The sequence below is a fragment of the Orbicella franksi genome, chromosome 5, assembly GCF_964199315.1.
Source record: "Orbicella franksi chromosome 5, jaOrbFran1.1, whole genome shotgun sequence".
Taxonomy (NCBI): Eukaryota; Metazoa; Cnidaria; class Anthozoa; order Scleractinia; family Merulinidae; genus Orbicella; species Orbicella franksi.
Window position 1 is genome coordinate 15,172,175 of NC_138149.1, and position 22,491 is coordinate 15,194,665.

The window sequence follows — 22,491 nt, forward strand, 5'->3', positions numbered from 1 at the left end:
GGACTCATGGATTTCACTTTTAATTCACTGAGAGAAGTAAAAGGATTTTAATGATGGGAAATAATAAGTAATGATTGTATTAGTATTGGGAGACAAATAAATATCTTGTTATCACTGTAATTATCATTATAGACTCCAAAATATGCCCAAAAACTGACAGAAAAATTACGCATTTTTCCCTGCTGCAGTATGCCTAAAATGCATCTCCAGAGACCTATTTTTTAAAAATTTTCCACAGGGACATGTCCCGGACACCCTAGTTGCTTGAGCCCTCCAGGCTCTCGCAATACACGTGCTGACTACTTCAAAATTTTGGCTGACTACTTCAAAATCTGTGGAGAACACTGCTTTGAAGTATTATTCTAGAATTTATCCTGTTGGACAGTCGCCAAAGTTTTTTGAATCACGCCACGTCACAGTTATTTTCTCTCACGCTTACATACATCATGATTGAAATTTGTACCTTCAAACTGTGACGTTGATATCTCTAGCATTTTCTAGACCTACAGTCAGTATTAAATGATGAGAACTCTTCGCTATTACAATCACCTTTACACTCTGGTATTCCCACTTTTCTGGCACATAAAGTGCCTCTAGCATGCATTAATGTCACTTCAAAGCACCTGGGTCATGAAAAGTTTTACAAAGGAATTTGAACTGCTTGCCGATTTTTTTTGAAAGACTCAAATTTTGCTCAAATTTGGCATTACTGTGTTCTTATTGACCTCCTGAGTGCAAGGAATAACATATTACACTGCCATGAGGGAACATTCTAAAACATTTGGGCATGATTGAGAGACCGAAAAAGCCCACAGATTTGCCAGGAAGTATGGCCAATAGTGGCCAAACCAATGCCAAAAGTCCTTTATTTCTAGGATAAAGAATACATAGACACTAAAAATCAGAATTGCTGACCCAGTGCCAAAGGACATACTACATGACAGGAAAGCACCATATTTCCAGCATACAGAAATATGCTTTTCACATGCTTTACAGCCCAGCAGGCAACAACTTTATGTTATCTCAGTTAGACCGAGCTGAAAATCCTATGTGGAGGATCTCAAGTGCTCTTATGAATTTTCAATTCCAGATTACAGGGAAGAATTTGTATGTCAACTAGCTGGCCTTGACATTCAAGTTAAACCACCTGAATTCAAGCCTTCCACAGTAGAGCCTGGGAACGTAGAAGCTGCCCACATTGTAAATTAGTCTGCCACAAGAAAGTTGTGTAAACTTTGTTATGCAGCAACCAAGGAGCTGACAGTCCTCACATACTGTAGTGCACCAGTGCGAGGCATACCTAAATTGCATTCAGGACAAATATTGTTTTGAAATATGGCAGAGCAGACTATCCGCAATAAAGTGACTAAGAAATCCAAAACTATTGTAAACACGGCAAAACGTCAAAATTCCTGTTTTTTTTGTTCCCTTGCTTAATTTTTTCTTTTCATACTTAAAAAGTGTCATTTTGTGGTTGAAATTTATCTTCAGGGGAGTAGGAATGTCACAGTGGGGACAGCGCCTGTCTCCCAACAACGTGGCCCAGGTTTGATTTCCAGCCCAGTGCCATGTGTGGGTTAAGTTTGTTGTTGGTATTCACCTTGCTCAGAGGGTTCTCTCCAGGCCCTCCAGTTTTCCTCCCTCCACAAAAACCAACATCTCTAAATAACAATTCAACCAGGATAGAGGACCTGCATGAAAAACAGCCAAGGCTGATGGGGTTACCTCTCTAAATATAGTGATTTATTTTTATTATTTATTTACACTTCGAGACTCATTAGGCTTAGTCATTTCTAACCCATGAACAGTTTACTGCAGACATTTTTCTTTAGCGTCAAAAGTTGCAAGTTTCTTTCAATAATCACCAGCACCACTGTAATTTGTCATAGGATGCGCTAACTGTAAATACTACAACCTTTTTGGATTTTCAATGGATTTATGTCATATTTTCACCAGAGAAGGGTAGAAAGGATTGAGCTTCATTTCCTCTTTGAACAGTTTTTCTCAATATGTAAAGATATGATCTTGTTCAAGTTTTTCTGATTTTTTGGTATAGAGTGACATTTTTATGGCACTAATTAATCAGTAGTAGCTTATTAATAAAATTAATGACACAGAGGTATGACTCTGCCCTTGTAGACCTGACCAATGGGAGGGAAAATGTATGACTGATGCTTGCCTTTGAAAAAGTGAAGACCATGAGAGTCTGTCTGGCAACAGGAGAAGGGAGTTTTCTGAGTTATCACTATAGACCTACTGTGAACCTTTGTGCAATAGCCAATAGCTCAGGACTTGGCAACTCAAAGCAGACAGCTAAAAGACCAAGAAAAAACTCATAATTATTGGAAACAGAAAACCAATATTGGGGATCCAGAAAAGGAAGAAGGTGAGGCTGTGAAATGAACACTTAAATGCCTGCTGATTCAGCTTGAAAGAAGGGGAAAAGGTCAAGTGCAACCCAGCAAAATGAAAGTCCCTCACTCCCACAGGAATACATAGAGGAGAGGAAAACAGAGAGCGAACACTTTGAGAGAATCAGAATGGAGCAACACATTTGTTACACAATTACAAACGTAATATTAAACAATTTTAACACAATTAAATTATATTTATTAACTTTCATTAATAATTGAGTATTTGATAGTTACAGAGAATAAGTAACAAAGTGTTACATCTTTTGAATGAAACTCAGCAGTATGCTGGCACCAGATTTGGGACATAATCAGAAGTTTTGTTTAATTTAGAATTACCAAGTCATGAACAGACAGAGACATTCTGGTCCATTGTATGCTACCTTTCTTTCTTCCTTCCTCCTTTTTTTTTACGTGTATATTAATATGTTCCACTTTGTCTGCTCACAAAATATAAGCGGCACACCAGCTTTCTAGAGAATTTCAATAGTATAATGCTTGACTATGGCCCCAAAAGGAATTCCTTCAAGTAAGTAAATTAACGATTTATCAACTTGACATCCCCAATATCCTGTTGTATGTGCCTACAACATGGCACCCTTGAATGTTCAGTAACAAATAAAATCTGTTGATTGAAATTTCTCTAAACAACAAAAATTTAAGGTGAAATTCAACTTGCACTAATTTTTTTATACCTGGGAATTTTAGTGTACCCAACAACTGATTGACTTGTTATTGCCATCATGGTTGGTTTAATTCTCTAAAAAACACAATCTGTCCTATCTTGCAGTATCTGGATTATTTTATTGCTGCAGGGCCAGCCAATTTAGATATTTTAAATTGTGCCCAAAATCGAAATACCTCTTTGTCTGCATGTAGGCTTTTTGGCCTTCCATGTTCAATCTTTTAAGATCCCTAACAAAGCACAGCTGCCTTTCAAAGTGCACTGTGCCAGTTTTGCTCATCAAGTTTCTTTCTAAAAGCACACCTTGCCTCTCATTGGTCGAACTTGTTACTTGCATCATTAATGCTCAACAAAAAATTATTCCCACTTTTCACCAAGATACTATCAATTGATACTAGTCTTTGGAGGTTAAACATCAAAATGTATGCTGTATCCAAACTGCACAAACAAACCTGGATTAACAAACACAAATGGCTAAATTCAGTATAATTCCTGTATGGGAAGTTATTTACCAGCCAACAAGGTCATCAATCCATGAAACAAAGGCCATATCTGTTGGAAGCAGTGACAACTAATGCCTTCCTAATGGTGTGCAACAAAGTACAAGTTGACACCAGCACAGACAAGCAGCCACTCAACCTCCTGACTATAATTTTTTGGATATAGAGGAACAAGTAAATACATTGTAACTGTTTCAACTAGGTTGTGCTCATCTCTTGTGCTCTCTTGCACTAAGACTCCCTGTAGCCACATACCACATCATAGATTTTAATATTGTTTTTTTCCTTCTTTCCAACAGTTCAGTCCAAATGTTTCTTTTCTCTCAAACAAAGACATCATCAGCTATTATGAGGCAGTAGGAAATTTGACCACGCAACTCCAATTCTAAAAGACTTCCGCTGGCTTTCTTTAAAATCACAGCTATATCTCCATGATGCAGTGTTAGTCTTGAGTGCATGACTGGCTCTGCCCCCTCATAACTCATTGCAGTTTAAAAAACATGGTGACCTAAGCAGTTGTACGACCCATAGCTCTAAATTCCTTCACGTCCCTTTATTTAAATCCAGATCTGGACAGGAAGTCTACTACCATGCAGTCAGCTTATGGAACAGTTAAGACAACTCTCTTAAACTCTGCAACTCTGTTCCTTCTTTTAAACATAAATTAAGGGCTAATTTACTCACCACTTTCCTCAAGTCGGTCTTAGTTTTCATTTTTTCATTACCACAATTTCTTCTTTTATACTCATCTTTATCTCATAACTTTTAGTGTCTGCTTTAAACTTATTTATATATTCTACTTTTATTTGTCATTGCATTATCGTAACTTTTAAAAAAGCCATCATTCTAACTTATGTTGCCTTTAAAATTTATCATTGTCAGTGAAAAGCCCTCTTTAGGAAGTTTCAATAAAGTTTGCATTAATTACTGCCATAATTAGCCAGAGCACCTCATGTAGATTAATAAAACTTCTGCCACCAAAAAGAAGGTCATAACTCTGTCCCCGGAGGTCTTTAATATAATTCACAAGCTACATAAGTCGGTTCAAGGCAACACAACCAGAGATATCCCGCTTCTCCACACACTTTCCTCCAGAGAGGTGCTCATACCACTATATGACGGAGGAAAGCAGGATCATACGTTAGGGTTTGGGTTTGACGAGAAAGGCCGACTATTTCTGCGGGAAAAAAAGGATCAGTTTGTGGCTGAAGTTAATGAAGCAATTAGAAAGGGGGAAATGCCACCCAAATCAAAGATTCCCAAGCTTGTCCAGCGAATTGCCTGCACCCTCCATGTCTTCAATCACACAATGGAGGAACTACTGGCCAGTGTACCATCCACACAAACACTGACAGCAATAGCCAGTTCAACCTTGGAGAAAGCAGCATGTGAATCATCTGGAGTGGCAGAAGGAAATACTGTCAGGTAAACCACTGGGTCCCATAGAGTCATAATGATATCAATCATTCAAACATGGCAAAAGATCAGCGCGTGCAATAGCTGTGGAGAAAGACAAACGTTAACCCATCTTTTTGTTACCTGTTCTAAAGCTCGGCTTTTTTGGTCTCTCTTTAGTAATTGATGGAGCTCCAAAAACGGAGATAAGATCACTCTCAATAAAAATGAAATTATATATGCCGTGACAGATAACTTCACTCATCATCTTGACTTAAACCTCTGCATGACTATAGCCAAATATTATTTATATACTGCCTCAAGAAAAGAAGAGTTTTATTTCAATGCTTTCTTGGCGATTTTAACAAACAAAATTAAAATTGAGCAACATAAATCTAAGTCACACTTTAATATGTGAGAAAGCCTCCTATTGTAGCTAACCCCCTACATGAAAGTAATGTAAGATATTAACAAATTGTAAATAATATTAGAATGGTAAGTTTTGTTGGTATCGTTAAATTGTAAGTTACGTTAACATTGTAAAGTAGGCAATTTTTTTATGTAATGTAATATTATTGCAATAACAAAAAAAACTGAAAACACAGCAGAAGAGCGAGGGCTTTGGACAAATTGTGGAATTCAGAATTTCCCGAGAGAGAAACACCTCCAAGTTTTTTTGGAAGACAAAGCATAACCCATGGCCCAAAAGTGCTAATGTCAACATAAAGGAATTTGACATTGCTTGGGCAAAACCAACAACATGATGATGTAACAGCTCTTAATCTTAATTTCAATAATAATAATAATTTCATCTCAGAGTAGGAACAATACAAGCCAACAGATTGTCATTTCAATTATGTTTGCCAAGAAATTAGACTATGTATTTCATTTATAGCGCTTAAAGTTTGTCATTGCAAATTGTATATAGACACATTAATACAGTTGAACCTCCCGTAAGCAACCACCCAAAATGTCAAGCCTAGGTGGTCACTTAAGGAAGGTGGTAGCTTACAAGAGCTTAGACCATAAATTATTGGGTCAAAATTTTGCCTTGTTGGCATAGGTAACTGCATAGACTTTTTAAATGTTTTATGTGAAAAGGAAATTTCGGAAAAACTCCAGTACTTCCCATTGAGAAATTTCAGTCTCTTGTACAACCCAGGAATGTGATGTTACAACACCTTATTATCCAATTTTCGCTCCATTATCTGTCAAGTGGTTGTTTATGGGAGGTAAAAAACAAAGAAAATTTCAAACTTTTAGCTCTAAAAGTAGTCTTGGTCACTTACGAGAGGTGGTTGTTTATGAGAAGTTCCAAATATAGTGATTTGGCTTGGATACATTTGGTGTTTTGGAAAACTAGTCGCTGAGGAGAGGTGGTCGCAACCGAAGGTTTGACTGTAATTTGAATAGCATTAAAAATGGGTTTTACCGAAATAGTATTTCATGTATTCTTAGAAAGAAGGGGACTTAAAGGCATTCAGGCTATGCATGTAAAATGAAGATAACAACTGGGGACTACTAATCTTCCTTAAACTTACAAGGCTATAATAGAGGCTTGAAGTAGGCGACATATAATACCTAAATCTTGCTCTCGCAATCAAAACATTGAAAAAGTCAACGTCTTGCAAAGCCTTGCATTTACAATTTGCCACCGGCCTAACATAACCTACGTTACAGCTGACATTAATACACACAACATAGAGAGATTTCTTTTCCCACCGATCTCAATTGATTTATGCCCGAACAGCGAACTGCGTACATCTAACCTCAAAACGCAGTTTGACCTTTGTAGTACACGTGGATCTAAAGGTTTCTAATAATCCACTACAGGACTACAGACTGTAGTAGTTTAATACTTAGAACAATTAGAACAATCGATTATTCATCCACTACAAGACTATGGACTGCATTAGTGTTCCATTTTAATACCTAATTCAATTGCTTATAAATTCATCCACTCAGACCACAGTAGCCACAGGCAGGCTAAGCTCTCTATCAGATTACCTTGGACATGACTCTTTCTTATAAGCGGTGTTATGTTACAAAGATTCGACTTTTAAGGGTTGTATGGAAACGCAACGTTAGTTTTGCTTTAAAAGTCAATTGTTCTTCTATTTTCTGAATAAAATCTACCTACCCTGTTGCTGTGTTGTATTCTTTGTTGTTTGTCAGCTCCTCAGGTCAATTAGACGCAATTTCAGAGAGTTATCGTGATGGGTTTCCACTGCTAAAATAAAGACCAGGCAAGAAACTGATTTCCGCTCAAAGTGAATAAATCCACTGAAAATAACCTTGCCAATTCAATTCCTCCATAGAATCAAAGAAGAGATGTTCCATATCAGTTCACTTGCTACGCAGTTCCGTCCACAATGCCTTCATTACAAAGATTTAGATTGCTTCACCTCACAAATGTGAGACTCATCTAAACCGTTCTGGACCATTTCACGGTCCGCATAGTATGTTGGGTAACTATAATTAGCCCGACACGGGTAGTCAGCATCCATTTGTCGACAGCCAAACCAAAATGCTCCCCAGGTCCCCTAGTGCTTTATTTGTCAAACCCACCAAGAGGAGCATTGTTTCCATCGACCAATCAAAATGAAGTCGAGTCATGTTTACAAAAGTGAGATCTTTCATAAGTTCAGAAGAAACCCATTGCAGCTAGGCAGCAAATCTTTTTGGTATTTGTAGAAAAATCTTGTTTCTAAGCACCAGGTGTCAGTTCTTCTTTTTCATGATGTAAGTACACTGTTGTGAGTTTTATTCTGTGCTTTTGAACTCGTAATTTGCCTATTGAATTTGAGGTGCGCATATGTTTTTCACAACTCGTGATTTTGCTCAGTTGTAATGGCTTTGAAATTTTCTGGTGGCATTTTCAGGATTCAATTGAATGGCGGTCAACATGAAATGATGAAGCCTGCTGCCAAAGGCCATAACCTTCTGGTTACGGGCCAAGCTGGAGTAGGGAAGAGTGAGGTTGTCAAGCGCAAAAAAGCAACACTTGATGCACATGGAAGAACTGTGGGTATAGTCTGCTCCAGTGGTATGTCTTGCCAATTGTGTGATCGTGGAATAGCATCGACAGTTCACTTGCTCTAAAGTGTTATGACTGCTGATTTGCCATGGTGTCAATTGATCGACAAATTACCAGGAGCTTGAGCTGGCCAGGGGTGGAAGTCTTGCAACTGAAGCAAGGATGTAAGATTATGCTGGCGAGGAACTTGTCAGACAACCTAAAGAATGGAAACGTGGTTTTTACTGGTGTTTGGGGTGACAATCTTTTCATCTTCTTTGAAGGTGTTGGTGTGGTTGATATTGCCCAGCAAACAAGGATCAAGAGAAACTTGACAGGGCAAAAATAGCAAGTGTCACACAATTTCCCCTTGTTTTAGCTTATACTGTTACCTGCACGAGTCTCATTACCATTGTGCACTACTCACAGGATTAAGTTTCCGGATTAATTTATGTTGCTATTTTAAGAGTCAAATCTCCTGAACAAATTCAGATTCTGGATTCTAGTCTTTGACAGCTTTTAAAACCACCAAGAAGACCAGTAAAAATTTGCTTTTTGCAACATCTCAATGCCCCAGTCTCATCCTGCCAAAACATGTCATCCTGCCAAAACAAAAATATCAATTATGATATTTTCTATTCCATTAAAGATTGATATCAAGAGTATGAAGAAGACAATGATCTCCTCTCTTTTCCTTTAGAACAGCTAGATGGTCCTGCAAGAGCATTATTTGAAGATGATGAGGTAGTAATTCCAATGGAATTGACGGAAGTGCACCACCTGCTGTTGAAACAAGTCTATTCCTGCAACTCCCCCCTGAAGAAATTATGATGAGATTCCTGGATTTCTTGCCATCCATGAAATCAAATGCTGTCTCCACCTTTTGCAAAGTGAATGCAATTGACTGCTTGTTAAGTGAAAGCTCTTTATACATGGTGAAATGTTGGCAAAGCTACTGCTAAGAAAGCCACGTGGTCAAAAATCCAGACGAGATTATAGTTGAAATTGGCAGTCAAGGGTTTACCAGGGTGAGGTCCAGTCTGCATGAGGTTTTTAACGGTATTGAATTTTCACGCCATGTTTGTGCTCATTTGAGGCAACAGCAAGCATGCCATCCTAAAGGGTTGTGGGAGTTCAGCTAGCAACTTCGGTGTACTGGGAATTTTTGGAACAGTTGGTTTCTGTCGTGAAACAGCAAAGAGAGGAGAAGGCCATCCATTTTAATGTTGATCAAATGAGTGGAGCAGGTCAATCAAAAGTATGGCATGTTGGTGGTCGGGCTGTGAGGAAGGTTCTAAATTGTTCCAGAAAATACATTCAAAGAAATGTGTTCACAAAGTGCAGTTCCACTCTGGCCAAAGTTGAAAACCAACAGACAGCTTGTCAATTACTTGAAGGGAACGTCATCGAACCGAAGGAGGAGGAAAATGGAGGAAAATTCTATGTTTCCTGACGTGCTACAAGTGACAGAAGGCAGACAGTACCGTGAAAGAGGACAGTTGCACATTAAGCCTATTTATGTGCGGTGGATGAAGACTGGAAACTAATATTAAATTAAAATGGTGGCTCTCATTTATTGACAATCCATAACATAGAAATACGCAAATTCTTGAAATCGAGGTTATAAATCATTTAACTAGGAATGTAAATTATTTATTTTAAATAGAGGTAATCCTTTTTGTTCTCAACAGAAACTTATTGAGAAGCTTCTGTTTGACATTGCTGTACTATGTAAACATGGGGGCATGCCAGTTTCCGACAGATTTTCCAAGAGAATGCCACAAAAGGAAGAGTGTAGAACTACAGAAACGAGTTTTGAAAAGGAAATAGGAGGAACAAAGAGAAAAGTAATACTGTATCACTCCAGGCATTTCTTTAATTATGCCTTTTCGAATCTGTTACTCAAACAAACTTAATTTATGTTTTGAAGTGTTTTGTAATTGATTTATTAATACTTCAGCCTTAAATTCATTATCATATCAAGAAATTATTTCTATACCTTCATGAAAGATGCCCAGCAGATTTCGTCTCAAATATCTACGTATGTTTACATACCATTACACTACTTGTACACTACTTGGATCTTGTTGCAAAATGGTTTTGTACCAATTTGTCCAATGACTTGCTTTTAACATGTTAAAATGCAAAAATGATGTTGAAAATGACAATTGAAAGGTCTTTAAAACAGGAAACTCTCAGAAATACTAAAGTGTTACATAAATATGTGCAATTCCTTATAAAAGAAAATGATATCCCAACTTGACAGCTCAGGACTCTATCATTTAATTTCATTTCATTAAGTGAGACTTTGAATACATTTTTTTAGTTTTTTGGGGGTTTGTATTTCTTTTTCTTTTTCATAGGAGATTCTGCTAGACCAAAGTGACAACAAAAACATTTCTTATGGTCATCTTGTTGACCTCATTAACCAGCACCAAGGCACTGCTCCACTGAGTCATGTCCACAACAAATCACAGTTGGTTGCACATAGTGAAGTGTATAATATCAGAGTTTCTGCAAGGTCAACAAAGACAGGTATTGCTGAAGCCCTGCTGAATGCTATTACACAGGACACATCTATCCCATTCACATCCCCGGTGGATGACAGAATTTTCAGGGTAGCAGAAAGAACAGAATCTGATTATGAACACATCAGAATACAGCTTTCAAGAGGTAAATGTAATGACATTAATTTTTAAATGGTAATGGTTCTTCAAAAACTACTGACTGCAAGTTAAGAACTTTAAGAGCACTGAATATTAGAGAGTCTATTCTAAAAATTGAGAGAGCCAAAGAAAGATAGTCACCTTAGAGACTTTTTTCCGTGCATTCCTTCGAATGATGGCCTTATGTACACATGGGTGCTGTTACAGGATGAATTGCTCTTGGAAGTGATGGTTGTTTGACCCAATCTAAAAGAGTTCTGTGTTGATTGCTGCTGCAAGAAGGTTGGATTATCATTCTGGCCATTGCATGAATCGAGCTAACAAAAATGATTCTCCGCACAGTCTTGATTCACAATCCAGGTTTAATTACTGTGCTGGGGAATCTAGTCATCTTGTATTGAACCAGAGACTGGAATCCAAGGCACATTGATTGCAAATCAAACCACAATTTGGAAGACATGAAATTCTTGCTGTTTCCTTTAGTTTCATTGGCCCAGTGGCACATCCAGATATAGAACTTGTTTAGCTTGTGGAGTGTTAGGTCATCAGATGAATTGAAGTATAGCTTCCCATTAACTAAGGTTACAATCTCTCTTGTGTGCTGAATAAGTTCTATAACAGCATCCAATTCATCACCATCATTTCTGGTCTTTTTCAGGTGTTCCCGATACTTCTGCAGAGCAAAGAGAACATTAAAATACAATGAGTTAAGTACATGTTGATGGAAGGTAGTAAAGAATTTTAAATCATTTCTTGGGTAAAAATGATTTTAAAATTGTCTTTGGGGTTTTAGATCAAGTACTTATGAATAATAATAAAACACACATTGTTCAATACTAGCAGGAAGCATAGCATACCTGACTGATATATCTACCAATACAAAATAATTTTTCTAAACAAGAAACATCATAATCTTACGGGAATTCAATCAAACATGCATGACATCAAAATAATCACCTCTATTAGAAAAAACATCTTTGCATCTATCATATCTTCAGCAAGTTTGCTTCTCATTATTCTGGCTGAATCAAGGTTTTTAAGTGTTGGATGGTCAATTTCTCATGCAGTGGGAGTGAGAAGCTTTGCTGGTCCCAGTCAAAGGCACTTCTGAACTGCTTCCCATCCTTATTGCTCTTGTAGACATTATTCCTAATTACTGGGTTGCCATAGGTGAACCCAGTCATAAAATGGGAACAGGGCAGTCTCCTACGTAGAAAAATGGTTTAACTGCACAATCCTGCTTGTGCTGCCAGTTTTTAGAGTGGAAACTTCAGGTTGACTTAACAGTGAAACAAATGCATTCAATGTGAACTTATTTCGACTGTTATCCAGTACTGTTGGTCGACTGTAAAACCTTCTGAGTGACTTCAGTTAGTGCTTTTTATCTGAGGCTATTTAGCTACACAGATCAATTCAAGAAATGTAGAATCGGAGAGGCACAGTGATTATTTCAATCCAATGCCTGATATAAGCAACGATACCTTCCTGAAGGAACTGAAACCAGATAACATGAAGGAAATCATTGGAGCCATGATGCAAGAACACTCAGTTGAAGTGAGATTTTAAATGTTTTCCCTGGTAATTTGTAAGACTGTTATTGAGTACCGTTGTAAGAAATGCAGAAAGAAGCCGGAAATAGCGAAGATGAGAGCACGTGTTTGGCCACCTCCGCCTTCAAAAACATGACAGCTAAAACCCGAGCCCTGAGAAAAACCGTGGAAGCCCTCCCACAAACGCCAGCGAAAAAAGCGGAACTTTTCCAGACAATTTCTTCAAGCCCACGCACAAGAAAAATCTTGGCAAAAAAAGGACCAATGAAAACTCCCGAGGAAGTGGAAGAAATTTCATCACTTCGAGCTCTTGTGGTCGATATTTCTGAAAGCATGCAAAACATCAAGACAAGCGAATCTAAAGATGACAAAGCTGCCTACTCAGCTTTCAAAAGTCTAGCATTTGGAAAAAAATGTTTCTGAATGCAAAGCATGCAAATCTCTCTCCAAGCTAATAAATGTTGGGCGCAGAAGCCTGAGTACAGGAATCAGAGAAAGGGCAAAAATTTTGTCAGGAGAGAAAAAGAGTTGGCTAGATCTAGAGAGGAAAACTAGAGGTGACGCTATCAGCACAGAACACAAGCAGCTCATTTTCAACTTTTGGTCATTTGAAGCAAGCAGGCTAACAGGAGACAAAAAAGATGTTATCAGGAAGAGAACAGGAAGAAAACAGCACATCGAACGTGCAAAGCATGTGCTGGAAAAAACGCAAACAGAGGTATTTTTGGAGTTCCAGGCACAATACCCGAAAGCAAAGATTAAACAGCGCAAATTTGAGAGTCTAAAACCATTTTTTGTGCAGCCTGCAAGAGAAAAGGACAGAAGATCCTGCCTCTGCAGGAAACATGTAGAAACGCAAATAGTGTTTAAAGACTGTATGAAATTTAGAAAGGCAGTATCCCAAAGGAATGGTTCCAAGGCAGTACTTCTAGTCATGCTAGTCAACCTGACTCTTTGTTTGAAGCCTGAAGGCCACAGCCATCACAGTCTGAAAAGCCTGACCAGAGAATGCAGTGAGTGTGGCATCAGTAAATTTGAGCTCCTCCCTGAAGAAGTCTCAGAAAAATCTATGGAGGAAGTGACATGGAAATGCTATGAATATGTATCTACTGGAAAATTTTTATCCAATGGACAGGAAAAGGAAAAATCGCACTTGTGACATAGAAGACATCACCAAAGGAGTTATTTAAATACTTCCAGGATCTTCTTAAACATTACCCCTACCATTCAATGCAATTTTACTGTCACGTCAGTAAAATATAGTTAATGGAACATGACGCACGTAATCAGTAAGCCTTTCATGGCGGCGTTGTTTTCAATTAAGCTATTGTGTAGGCAAGCTCCCAAGGCCAAGCAGACTCTGAGATACATTGTATTCTAGCTCAAACATTATGGCTTTGTTACCTCTAGCATATTATAACGATTGATAGCATTGGCCAAAAATATTAAAGCGCTATTCATGGCTAAGAGTATACACGTGTAATGTTAAGCTGTCCAGTAGTACAGCTCTTTCTACTGGCCTTCCCAGCAGACAAGCATCTAGCTATAAAAGCTCAAACAAACTGTTCAGAGTTCACTTTGGTGTTCTGTTGTACAGCACAGTTAGTACTTGCTATACTATTGTTAAAAATTTTCCCTCCCTCCCTCCCTTTGGAGAAGAGGTTGGTTTGCTATTTCTTATTCTAATAAACTTGGGTCACTCCTGTGTGGTGCGGTTAAGTCTGCGCAGTGACTTCCCCCAAGCGTCTTGGCTACGTTGCCTATGAATATCGCCCGCTACCAATACTCTTGTCTGATCCAGCACGTGCTGTCTTGCAGTCAGCTCGTAGTGCTGGGGAGATAAGTGAGGTTCTTGTTTCATGCAATCTCCGGAAGTCGCACAGGCTTACCTAACGCAAGGCAGTGCTCCCCCATTAACGCCAATTTGGGGCATCGTTCGTTTTAATTAGTAATTTGCGTGATAACCAAACAACAAGTCACGATTAGATTATTTTGAAAGGAAGTTACATTAATTCATGGCTAAATGGCAAAGGGAACAAATGGAAAACCTCACTGAGCACCTTCCTTCCAACGAGGTTGTCTGTGTCCATGATTACTCTGAAGGCTACAGCTGCTGCCAGCAGGATGAGCTGCAGTCAGAGTACTTTGATGTGGCAAAAGTTTCTCTACACATCACCATCCTATACCACCATGCAGTGGAATCTGTGGATGGCAAAACAAACATAGAGGATGATCCAAGGATTGTCAAGGAGCACCTCTTTGTGATTTTAGATGATGATGTCCAAGATTATCACGCAGTGCACAAGGCTCAAGAATTAATAACTGGATATCTTGAAAATCAGCTGCACATGAAGATTAGCAAGCTTCATGAGTTCACAGATGGCTGTGCTGCCCAGTACAAGTCTCGTCACTGTATCAGAGATCTGTCTTGCTGTCTTGCTGACCATGGATTCCTGGTGCAAAGAAATTTTTTCGAAACATCGCATGCCAAGGAAGAGCAGGACGCTGCTGGAGCTAATGTCAAACAGGTTAGCCATGCAGTGCTAAGAAAGACAGCTGTCATCAGGAATGCTAAGGACATGAAAGAGTATCTCGAAGAGCATTTCAGCACTCCAGCAGCCTCTACATTAACATCAAGATCCAAAGCAGAGGGTCTTGCTCGTAGGTTATTCTTTTATGTTCCTCCAGAAGGTGATGAGGCAGTTGTCAGACGCAGACCAGACAGAGCCTTTAAGGAGCTGAAAGGCATCCGGAAACTCCACTGCCTCAGGACGACTCCCGAACGGGGAAGGATCTTCACCAGAAGCCACAGCTGTTAATGCCTTGACTGCATTGGTGGTGAGGAGGAGAACTGCCACAACAAAGAGTGGTTGGATGACTGGCAAGATGTTAAGCTGGAAAGAGAATCTTCTGTTGCAACAACCAGGCAAGCTGTTGAGGAAACTGAAGCTAATCTACTTGACACTGCAGTCAGGGTTGCAGACCTTACTGCCAAGGACAGTGTAGTTGCTATTGCAGCAGCTAATGACCCTGACTATGACTACTATTTAATGAAAGTGAAGAGTGATGGTTTAGTGGAATTAGATGAGCCTACAACAGATGACTATGGGTGCACCTTCCCCAGAGGTTCTCTTGGCCTTAAAGGATACTTTTTTGTCAGATATAACATCATTGACATGACTTATAAACTAAACAAAAACAAAACGGCTTTTGTGCTTGCCGGCACGGTGCGGCATGTTTGCGGGGAGCTACGAAAGCAAAGAAATAGCATTTATAAAGTGCCTTTGACTGTAAATGAAGAAATAATGGCTTCTTCATAATTGTACATGCTTTTTCCAGTTATTTTTGTTGTATTTTAGCCAGTATGGCCATGCTAACAACATTATATTTTCAGGTGCCACGCCCACAAAGGATTCTGGATATTTACTGAAATAAGCTGTAAATGAGAAATAAATAATGAAAACTCACGTAATGTTTCTTTGACGATAATTACTTAAAATCTGGGGAGTTATGGTAGTCTAGGTATACTTTACACATTTTCATGAAAATGCACCTTGATACACCAAATGAATGTACATGTGTATTGTACTACAAGTCTCAGCTTTTCCTTGATTCTTTCATATTTTTTCTATCTTCTATTTTGCAGAAATTTCAGTGTGTATAACATTATCAACCCTTTCACTCCTGAACTGGCCAAAACCAGCCAGCCGGAAACACGCTACTATTCCTGAACCGGCCAAAACCGGCCAAAAAAAACGTCATTGTTTACGGCTTCTCACCCCTCCCCTAATAAAGATTATATGCTCACCAAATATTTTTCTATTGTTATTGAGATATTGACCAATCATATTGCAGTTACTGCGCATAACAAAGGCCTCCCTAGGAAGAGATAGAGGGATGCAAATTTTGTCTTCCATGACGAACAAAGCATGCAAACATGGCGACAGTGAAAAACAATTTCTGTTAAAGAAATGTGAGAACATTGTCGTTCATGTGCGAAAACCACATAGTTTATTATCAACTTGGAGTTGATAAAGCAAAGACACTTCCTCTGTGGAAGGAATTCGCTCTATCAACTCCAAATTGATAACAACCTAAGTGGGAAAATGGCGAGGCGAGTAGATCCTTTAGATGTTAGTTTCGATGAATACAGGGCAATTTTCGGAGATTCCGATGAAGAAGACACTGGAGATATTGATGGAGATAGTTCTGATATTGATTTTGAAGGCACCGATGAAGATGGCGAGGAAATTGATGAAGAAAATGGCGATGAAGAAGCCGCTGAGAGTGACGAAGAAGAAGAACAACAATGGACGGATGACCTCAGCAACATCGCTGTTGATGAATTTTCAGCACGATCAGGAATTGTTGTAGACGTTGGAGCCGACCCTAAAGCTGATGATTTTTTTACATTCATGTTTGGTGAGGATCTTTTCGACAAAATCGTGGAGGAGACAAACCGCTATGCTCGCCAAATGTTAGCTGACAACAAACGTCTTGGTCGATGGCGCGACGTAACCAAAGCCGAAGTGAAAGCTTACTTTGGAATGTGCGTTATCATGGGGATGAATATTCTTCCCAAAGTCGCTGATTACTGGTTGGTAGACATTTTTATGAGCAACGAGGGAATAAAGTGAGTCATGGCAAAGAACAGATTCGAAGAAATTAGCCAATTTTTGCATCTAAATGATACAAGTCGGGAACCCGAACGTGGAGAAGCAAATTTTGACAGGCTTTACAAATGCCGCCCTGCTTTGACTGCTGTTTTGAGAAATGTTCAGCGCTGTTATTTGCCAACAAAAAACATTTCTGTCAACGAGGGAATGATAGCGTTTAAAGGAAGACTATCATTTCGCCAATATTTACCAGCTAAACCGACAAAATACCGAATAAAAGTGTGGATGGCGGCTGATTCCTCGAACGGTTACGTTGTAAATTTTTCTGTTTATTTAGGAAGCGAAGGAGAGATTCAAAGGTGACACAGGCTGGGATATGATGTTGTAATGCATATAGTCCGTCCGTTTTTCAACAGAAACCATCACGTTTTTTTCGACAATTTCTTTTCTAGCCCTGTTCTTTTAGGTCATTTACTTGCTCAACAAACATATGCTTGTTCGACAGTAAGATGCACACGCAAAGAGCTGCCGCGATGTGCTAAGAATAAACTTCGGGAGCCAGGGCAAACGATTACGCGGCAAAGAGGGAACCTTTTATTTGTAAAATGGCATGACAAGCGAGACGTGGCATTTTTGTCAACATGTTTCGCCAGAAGAGCCTTCTCGGACCGTGCAGCGCAAGAAGAATGGAAGAAACATCGACATTCAAAAACCACGTGTCTCGGATGTCTACACAGCAAACATGGGTGGTGTAGATCGCACTGATCAGTTTCAATCTTATCACACTGTTGGAAGACAGTCACGAAAGTGGTACCGATACATCTTTTGGTTCCTCTTCAATGTTGCTGCTTGCAATGGATATGTTCTGGAATGCGAACACTGAAGAAGAAACCGTCAGCGAAAACGACCACAAGCCGCTTTTCGGTTGGAGTTAGGAAAGCGCTTGATAAACAACTACTCGTATAGAAAGCGACCGGCCAACCAAGTGCCTGTCCAAGAGCCAAGACAAGACCACCAATTGGTTCAAATGGAAGGCAGAAAGAAAGAATGTGTACAGTGCAAATCTGCTGGCCGAAAAACCCCGAAAGGCTATCCAGTGGAGACGAAAAATAAGTGCCAACAGTGTGGTGTTGCATTATGTAAAGTGCGGTGCTTCGTCGAGTATCACAGTGAAGATGCTTGAACATTGAAATTCATTTTATAATTTGCCATTTCTGATATATTGACTAAGCAAAACATTTAAAGATACAACAGGAACTGAATAAGCCATTTATTTTCTCTCCATTGTACATTTAGAAGTGATAAACTTGTCATTTGGCCTTTTGACCCAGGAGAAGCTTGGAACTCAGACCGCGGTAATGGCGGTAAATTCAAATTTTTTAATGAACATGAAGTTTCGAGCGACTGTACTTCAACAGCTTTTTTTGTGTGTGTATTTTCAGCTTTCCATAAAGAAGAAATATGGCAATAGCTGTTTCAATAGGTATTGAGAGATTCTTCATCAATGTATGTTTAGCATAAATAGAAGACTTGATAATAATAATACAGGTGAATGATGGGAGTAATTAAAAAGGCTTAAAATACTTGTTTCAATTAAGTAACAATACATCTGAAAATTCCTGTAATTCTCACCCCCTCCCCACTAAAATATGACAATGAATGAGTGACTTACTGACTTCAGGACTGACTGTTTGAATTAACAAATGGATAAGCGAGCGAGCAAGAGATTTTTTATCGTTACATGTTTAGCATAAATAGAAGACTTGATAATTGTACCAGGTGAATGATGGTGGTATTTAAAATGGTTTAAAATGCTTTTCTCAATAAAGTAACAACACAGTACCAATCAGAAGAAACCTAACAGGGAACACCTTGACAGAACACGTTCTGTTTCCATTCCACAAGCGTTCTCGTTCCCGTTCCATATCCACTCCATATCTGTTCCATATCTGTTCCGCATCCATTCCATATCCATTCTTTATCCGTTCTGTTCTTTTCTGTTCCCATTCTGTTAGCGTTCCATCAGTAAGCATTCTTGGAACTCATTCAGAAGAACAAGGTTTCCGAGAACTTGTTTACAAGATTAGCGACGCTCATTTTCAATTCATGAAATAGGTTAAAAATGTCACCTTATGCAAGAATACGAAAAGTAAACTTAAATTTTCCCGGTAACAATGTGAGTCCAGTTACTCTAAAAATACGGGAAGATGGTATTGTAACTTGAAGGCCAGAAGTCTTTCTCCAAAACGATACAAAGTAACTGGTAGTCTGTGAGATTGCCCGAGGAAAGGAAGAAGCAATCAGCTTGCCAAGCACTTTTAACGCCATTGATAAAAAAATGCAACCAAACTTTCGGCTCTTGTTTTTACACGAATACTTTCAGTGAGATTTTACATTGAAGTATAGTCGAAAACTGTTCGGCGAATATGGCAGAAACTTGGCTGGAGGACGTGAGCATTGCAAAGTAGTGACAAAAAGCCAAAGTGAGCATTTTGTGATATTTTTAGCGATGTTGTTTTTACGGGCAAAAACTCAGTTAAGATCGAACATTATCCTCGCTGATCCTTCTGTAAAGTTGGCAAACAACACCATAATAAAGGTCAACCAAGACATAGATGTTTTGTTTTATTTCTTTTCATGTGTAAACCTTTCAATCCCAGTCTAACTTTACTCATCCATCCATTTCCTTATTTGGACATAGCTTGGGTTTGTTCACAATAACAAAATGGCCGCGATGAATACAAAATGGACAAGAAGATGCAGGGAAGATGCTTACTTAGTGCATGTAAAAAGAAATAAAATGAGAGGCTCCAAGTAGCCTATACTCATGTAGGCTCAACTGCAACCGGTTTCGTGTAATGGCGGACAAAAAAATCGTAAGTTTATAGCAAATTTTTTTTGATCTTAACAGTCATAATATTCAATTTTCATTACATTGGAGAATGTTTTACACTAAAATTGGCTTCTGTGCAAAAAATGTGGGGAAAAAATGATGCAAATTTTCGTCGAACTGGCACTTTAAGTATACTGTAACACATAACATGTCTAGTTCCATTTCCATAATGAAGTCATCCCTTCCGCATAGGTCGCTTTTTGGGCATAGATAGAAATAAAGATAGATTAGCACACTGCTCAAGCGAAGTTACATTTCCTTAGCCGTTTTTAAAAATTTTGTAAACACAACTAACTTGATTTTGATTGGTTGATGGAAACAATGCAGCTCTTAGGGGGTTTGACAAGTAAGGTATGAGGGGACCCAGGGAGCATTTTGGTTTGGCTGTTGAAAAATGAATGCTGACTACCCGTCAGGCTAATTATAGTTAACCAACATACTATGCAAACTGCTTACATCAATTACTTATTCACCCACTATGGGACTGTGGACTGCATTAGCACTCAGTTTAATACTTAGATCAATTACTTATTCTTCGATAACTGCAAAAATTCTTGCATACTCATTGGCTAATTTTCATTGTCAATACGCAGACATAAACATGAATTGATAATTATGCGATTTTTGCGATGTTGTTATCATAAAAAAACGAGTTGACCTAACTTTTTCATATGGCTGTCCTGCTATTGACAATAAATTTCGTCATAATATTGTCAAAGTAGTCTATGGATCCACAGCTGCTTTGACAATGTTATGATGAAATTCATGATCAATAACAGCACAGACGCATGAAACACTGACATCAATTGGTTAATTCATCCACTTCGGGACTGCAGACTGCAGTAGCACTCCAGTTTAATGCTTAGATCAATTACTTATTGGTAATGAATTTCGTCATAGCATTGTCAAAGTGGTCTGCGGATCCACAGCTACTTTGACGACCTTATGACGAAGTTCATGTTCAATAACAGGACAGACGCGCCAAAAACTGGCGTCAGTTTGTTGACTCATCCACTTCGGGACTGCGAACCACGGTAGCACTCTAGTTTAATACTTAGACCAATTACATATTCATCTGTTCACCACGGTAGCACGTACCCACGGGTTTCTGAGTAAAAGAACGTTCTGAAGGCAAGCGTAAATATCCTCTGCACTATACTTTGAGTACGTTCGCGAAAGACCAGCTGTCCAGCCGCACTTTATTAACATTGCTTTTATTCCGTGTTAAAAACACTTATAAGCCTAACAACACATGCAAACACGATGTCAGAAGCTTACCTCGACATGCAGGACACCACATTTCTCATGAAGCCGCGCGCGTCTTTGACCCATCTTGCGAACGAGCGCACACCTCACATGCAATGCACACAAATTACAGCCTCAGCTGAAGCTGTATGTTGCTGCAGTCCGCTTGACCTGTGAACCTGAAAGTTACACGTACCATTTAGTCTCATAAATACTGTTGAAAAGCAAAACGAAAGACACAAACTAACTAACCAGCCGCGACCACGCGCTGACTCGAAGACCAACACAGCTGAGTTGCACGTATCTCGTCAACTCGCCGCACCTACCACGTGACTCGAACGTCTGTCACTCACGAAATGGGGGCCCAGAAGTGGATCGCAAAAGTGATTTGTGTACACCCGGGACCCCGGGGGAGGGATTCCCATGTAAAAAGGACGGGGGAGCTCGTCGTACCTCATAGGGGTTAAAATAGCGGTTTTGATACTTCTCGGGGTGTTCAGCCTCAAAAGCTCCACAGCGAGAGCTTTTGCAGTACATCTACATCTGGACATCACATCGGCTATTACCTTTTAGGGCATTAAGCCGAAAAAAACTAGTGAGACAATCTCAGATAGTGCAGAGTGCAATTTACGGCTCAGATACAGTAGTCACACAGGTCTTGACCCATGCCGTTCTCTTCCTTGCTGGTCAACTAGGCCTTTTCCCCTTGCAGAGTATGAGAGGACAAAAACTTGATAAAACAATCTTAGCAGTGTGTATGTTTCATGTTTGTATTTTCTTTCAAGGCCCAAAAATAACTTACAATTGCCGTTTGTCAAGACGGCTTTGATTTTTATTGTGGTGTTTTACGCTGTTTCAGTCATTTTAAATTCAACAATACGCAGAAGTGGTAAATGTGACAATTTTACTTTTCACGCCAACGTTTGTAACTTGTTACTTTTGTTTTCCTCGCCAAGGTATGCCACGAGATACCCATATGAGAAAGATGTGTATTTTTTACTAACTGCTGGAGATAAATGGAATACAGTTAAGCATCAGAAAATAATCGAAGACGAACGATTTTGCTTTATTTAATTTCACCGATAAGATCTAATCTAATTATCAAATAGTCACGTCGAGTCACGGAATAGTGCGTTCTTATTTACGTCAAACTAATACATAATGCTATTGATTGATACAACTGAGGAGCGTTTCAACGAGAAGTATTGAAAGTAGCGATCGTTACTTGGCCGAAATTATATCCTACGTCGGTGGCCGAGTCACCTCAAAGACTGATGGAATTAATTGACGGTTTCAGTGAGTGCCATGCAGTCCACGGCGATAATTTTTTGCGAAAAAATATGTATAGTTTTGTCGTGTTTTCAAAAAAAACAACGTACGATACGTTTTGACTACCCTTCCCGCAAGGCCAATTGATTAATTGAAATTAATTAATTAAACGAACATTAAAGTTTACACCTTATGGCGTTAGCACTTAGCGAACAGCAACCCCCATAAACCATCCCAATAGTGCA

General features: G+C 39.0%; 3 protein-coding genes across 4 annotated transcripts; 2 read left to right on the top strand and 1 right to left on the bottom strand.

Annotated features, from left to right (window-relative positions):
- Window positions 1–5,022: 5,022 nt before the first annotated feature.
- LOC145486388 (uncharacterized) lies at window positions 5,023–21,838 on the bottom strand. 2 transcript variants are annotated; one of them, XM_081465038.1, is made up of 3 exons: window positions 21,226–21,838; window positions 21,011–21,156; window positions 5,023–11,346 (listed from the first exon to the last, which is right to left on the bottom strand). In XM_081465038.1, exons 2-3 carry the CDS (start codon window positions 21,062–21,064, stop codon window positions 11,023–11,025), a joined length of 378 nt encoding a protein of 125 aa, XP_081321164.1. In that variant the 5' UTR covers window positions 21,065–21,156; window positions 21,226–21,838; the 3' UTR covers window positions 5,023–11,022. The 2 variants fall into 2 exon arrangements, with proteins under 2 accessions (XP_081321164.1, XP_081321163.1); XM_081465037.1 differs by having other exon boundaries at window positions 21,230–21,837.
- LOC145486800 (uncharacterized) lies at window positions 12,290–13,382 on the top strand. Its single transcript, XM_081465513.1, has 2 exons — window positions 12,290–12,538; window positions 12,624–13,382. Exons 1-2 carry the CDS (start codon window positions 12,290–12,292, stop codon window positions 13,380–13,382), a joined length of 1,008 nt encoding a protein of 335 aa, XP_081321639.1.
- Window positions 14,234–15,929, top strand: LOC145486372 (uncharacterized). Its single transcript, XM_081465018.1, has one exon. It carries the CDS (start codon window positions 14,239–14,241, stop codon window positions 15,040–15,042), a length of 804 nt encoding a protein of 267 aa, XP_081321144.1. The 5' UTR covers window positions 14,234–14,238; the 3' UTR covers window positions 15,043–15,929.
- Window positions 21,839–22,491: the final 653 nt, after the last annotated feature.